The following is a 3,935-nucleotide window of genomic DNA, read 5'->3' on the forward strand; positions in this document are numbered from 1 at the left end:
TCCAACTTAAAGATTAACTGCAGACCACGGTATAGAGTCGCTGTGTTAATGAGGTTGACACCAGCGGACCCAAATGTCACCTTTGTCCTCTTTCAAACTGTGGAAGTTGTAGTTACTTATTTATCAACGCCAATGCAGTTCGAACTCCACCATGGACAGTCCCGAACCCTGTGGCGAAAGGAGGAGGGTTGGCCCTGGGGCTAACAACCCCATCCCGTAAAAATCCAGAGCTACAGAAACACCAACAGAAGCTCCAAAGTCCTCATTCCTGGGAGAGGAAGGGTCTTCGCCTAGAAAACGTTTGAAGTTATGTAGTGAGAGTGGAAGTCAACCTGTGGCCCAGGACAGAGGACTCCAACAGGCTGCTGTCAGTGGCCTATGGCCCGGTAGAGGTTTCAGGCGTAAGAAGCAGAATGCAGTTTGCGATCATCTTTGGCTATTTCCGGGGTCAAAGGGATTGGGAATAGAATGCAGAAGCCCCTGGATTTGCAGCTTGGTTCAGCTTCACACGGTCTTTGTGGGAATTTTGACTGCCTCGAGTCTTACTTTTTCCTTTGCATCTTTTCTTCTTTAATCATAGCTTGAAACTCTGCAAGGGAAAAAAAGAGCAGAAATCTTTCCTCGTTCGGAGAGTACTTTGGCATTCAATTACAGCTGACGGCACTTAATAAGCTAACTAAAACTTGAAATACGATGGGGTGGTTGATAAGTTCGTGGCCTAAGGTAGAAGGAGATGAGTTATTAACTTCAAACTTACTGCATAATCACTCGAAGAGTTGACCTGCACGTACATGTAACGAGAGCTGTATAACTCATCTCCTTCTACTTTAGGCCACAAACTTATCAATCACCCATCTGTGGACACTTTCTGGACGTCCAAGATCTGTGTGCTCCACAACCACTGGACTAAGTGTGTAAATGTAGGAGGGGACTATGTTGAAAAATATGTGCTAGGTTTTCTAAAATTGACTCCCTCTACCTTAGGCCACAAACTTATCAATCACCCCTCGTAGAGGTGGTAACCAATGGCCTCAGTTTCAAGGACTCTACAACTCTTGTTCTCAATATTATTTATTAATTATCTACCAGGCTCTGGAACCAACGGGGCTAGCCTCACTCAACTTTACTCGTCCCATCACTCAAATGTTCCCACAACTATTGGACTCACTTTCAAAGACTCTTCATTTCATGTTCTCAATATTTATTGCCTATTTATTTATTATTATTATTTTTCTTTCTGTATTTGCACAGTTTGTTGTCTTCTGCGAGTTGGTGTGGTCTTTCATTGATTCTGTTATGGTTATTATTCTATAGATTTATTGAGTATACCTGCAAGAAAATAAATCTCAGGGTTGTAAATGGTGACATTTATGTATTTGGGATAATAAATTTACTTTGAACTTTGTACTTACTGTTACTTTGTTTTTATTTTTGTATTGGCACAACTTGTCTTTTGCATGCTGGTTGTTTGTTCATCTTTGTTGTGTGGAGTTTTTCATTGATTCTATTGTATTTATTGCAAACAAATGCCCACAAGGAAATGAATCTCAGGGTTGTATATGGTGACTTTGATAAAGTAAATTTACTTGGAACTTTGAACAAGTGTGGTGTGTGGCCAAGTGGTTAAGACTAGCAAGCTGAAGGTTGTGAGTTCGAGCCCCAGCTGAGGCAGCTCAAGTGCCTTGAGTAAGGTATTTAACCACTCTTTGCTACAGTCCACCCAGCTGAAAATGGGTACCGGCAAAATACTGGGGGTTAACCTCTGGGGGTGGGGGGGGGTGGAGTCTCGTACTCTCAGTTGCTTCATGCCACGGAAACCGCAGGACAGACTTTAACTTTTAACTTTAACTTTGAACAAACAATGCCGGAAATGCTCAGCGTAATCTGTGAAGAATGGAACAGAGTTAATGTTTTGTGTTGATAATTGAAAATGAGAAATGAAGCAGATTTTAATTTGCAGGGAAGGAGGGAACAAAGGGGATGTTTATGATAGGATGAGGAGAGAATCTGAATGACATTAACAATGCTGGTGCTGGCTGAGAGGGGGAGGTGAAATCTTCTTGATCACAACTGAGCAGTCTGAAGCCCGTAGTTCAGGGGTGGGCAAACTTTTTGACTTGTGGGCCACAAAGGGTTCTAAAATTTGACAGGGGGGCCGGACCAGGAGCAGATGGACGGAGTGTTTTGGTAATACACCTCATAAGAGAAAATAAAATATCATGGGATATGTAGAAAACATGTGCTTTAATTTCAATTGAAAATGAACAAATGCATTACAACAAAATATCTGTCTTTGAAGTCCCATGGTATTTAGCTATTTATTGAAATGACTTTTAAAACACTGAAAATTAAATGAATAAAATACAGCTTTTTTTAATAGTAACAGTTATTATTTTAAAGCACTGAAAATTCTGTTATCCTTCAAGATATTATCATCATCACTCTCCTCCTGACTGTCTTTATTTCAAAAACGGTAGGAGATGCAGGTCTACTTGTCCTGCTCCTTCTTATTCAATTGTCCCCTGTGCCAAAACTCAACAACGACCAGCACAAGGACAGAACAGTGACAGCGCGCCAGTATGCGGAGCGCGTTATTTGATTTGGAGCGCATTTTTTATTTTGAGAACGTACGTGCACCTGCACACTACTCATGTCCATCACTTAACAGAAATGACATATAACATGTAAGGCTTATTGAAAAAAATATTTTCAAATGCATTTTTTACATAACACAACGAAGAAACTTATTTTTAATTTCAGTGGGAACAGTGTTGTTGGTCTCCCTTTTTAGCCAGCGCATCAAAGTCTGGATTTAGTTTTGTTGTGGTGATTCTCAGGATGGATCTGAGGTGTTGGTCAGTTAACTTGGATCTGTGGCTGGCTTTGCTGATGTTCATGACGCTGAACGCCTGTTCACACAAATAGGTCGAGCCGAACAAAGAGTAAAGCGCAAATGTGGAGTAATACGCTGCACCTCAACAAAGGTCAATGTATATAGAGTGCGTCATCTATTGGGAAAACGCCAGAATTGCGGGGAAAAACGTTAACAAGGTTTATTAATATAATTTCATCAAGTTCTGCGGGCCGGATTAAAAAGCTTAACGGGCCGCATATGGCCCGCGGGCCGTAGTTTGCCCATGCCTGCCATAGTTTGTAGGTGAGGGGTCAAACCTGAGGGAAGTTAATGAGGAGAATTAGATACAAGAAGTACCTGGAGAAATGGAATTGCTCTGTGATCCATCACAAAGCGAAAGTGGCTTCCTTCCGTAAGGATTTCTATGCGTTTCTTTGGACTCGCCTGTCATGATGCGTGCTGGCAACGTCAAAACTCAAGTGCGGAGCAAAGACAGACTCCAATGTAGAGATGGCAATCAGAATTTATTCACTAGAATCCCCGCAGAGCATCAGTAGCTCAGCTGAGCAACGCCGTGAGATGAACTATTCTCAAAATTAGGACCCCGTGATTAGTGCTATTCGGGCATCCACTTAAGTAGTACAAGGAACAGAGTAACTCTGTGAGCCTATCAAAATAAACTTAACAAGTTTAAACAGAAAGCACCAGAAGACTGCATTATAAAGAGCAAGTTGCTGGAGAAAAAGACAGGGGACTCTAAATGATTATTGACTCTCGTTTATCAGCAACTAACCAGTTCAGGTGCTGTAAAAACCTTGACGCCCATTGCTCTCCAGCTCCCCTCACAGGCCCGAAGAGCTCATTACATCACCTTTGGACATGACGAGAGATATTCCAAGATCTCCATAAACTCTGCTGAGACCTATACCCGGAAGAAACACTTCACTTCCTGCACTTCTCCAAAGATCTCCACCCAAGCCAATTCCCATTGCAGGTACAGCACGTGTAAGCTATAAGGCCTACCTTTGAAGTCAATTCTTCCATCTCCATCCACGTCTGCTGCCTGGAGCATAGCATCTGC

The 3,935-nt window shown here is 42.1% G+C and overlaps 1 protein-coding gene across 1 annotated transcript in view; it reads right to left on the reverse strand.

Annotated features, from left to right (window-relative positions):
• Nucleotides 1–320: 320 nt before the first annotated feature.
• LOC132380294 (parvalbumin-like EF-hand-containing protein) overlaps nucleotides 321–3,935 on the reverse strand; it is a 14,472-nt gene continuing 10,857 nt past the window's right edge. Inside the window, exons 4-5 of the mRNA XM_059949048.1 lie at nucleotides 3,878–3,935; nucleotides 321–589 (exon numbers count right to left, since the gene is read on the reverse strand). The exon at nucleotides 3,878–3,935 is cut by the window's right edge and continues 58 nt beyond it. Coding sequence (XP_059805031.1) covers nucleotides 543–589; nucleotides 3,878–3,935 — 105 coding nt within the window. The 3' untranslated portion in view covers nucleotides 321–542. The remainder of the gene's footprint in view (nucleotides 590–3,877) is intronic.

The sequence above is a fragment of the Hypanus sabinus genome, chromosome 23 (genome assembly GCF_030144855.1).
Source record: "Hypanus sabinus isolate sHypSab1 chromosome 23, sHypSab1.hap1, whole genome shotgun sequence".
Taxonomy (NCBI): domain Eukaryota; kingdom Metazoa; phylum Chordata; class Chondrichthyes; order Myliobatiformes; family Dasyatidae; genus Hypanus; species Hypanus sabinus.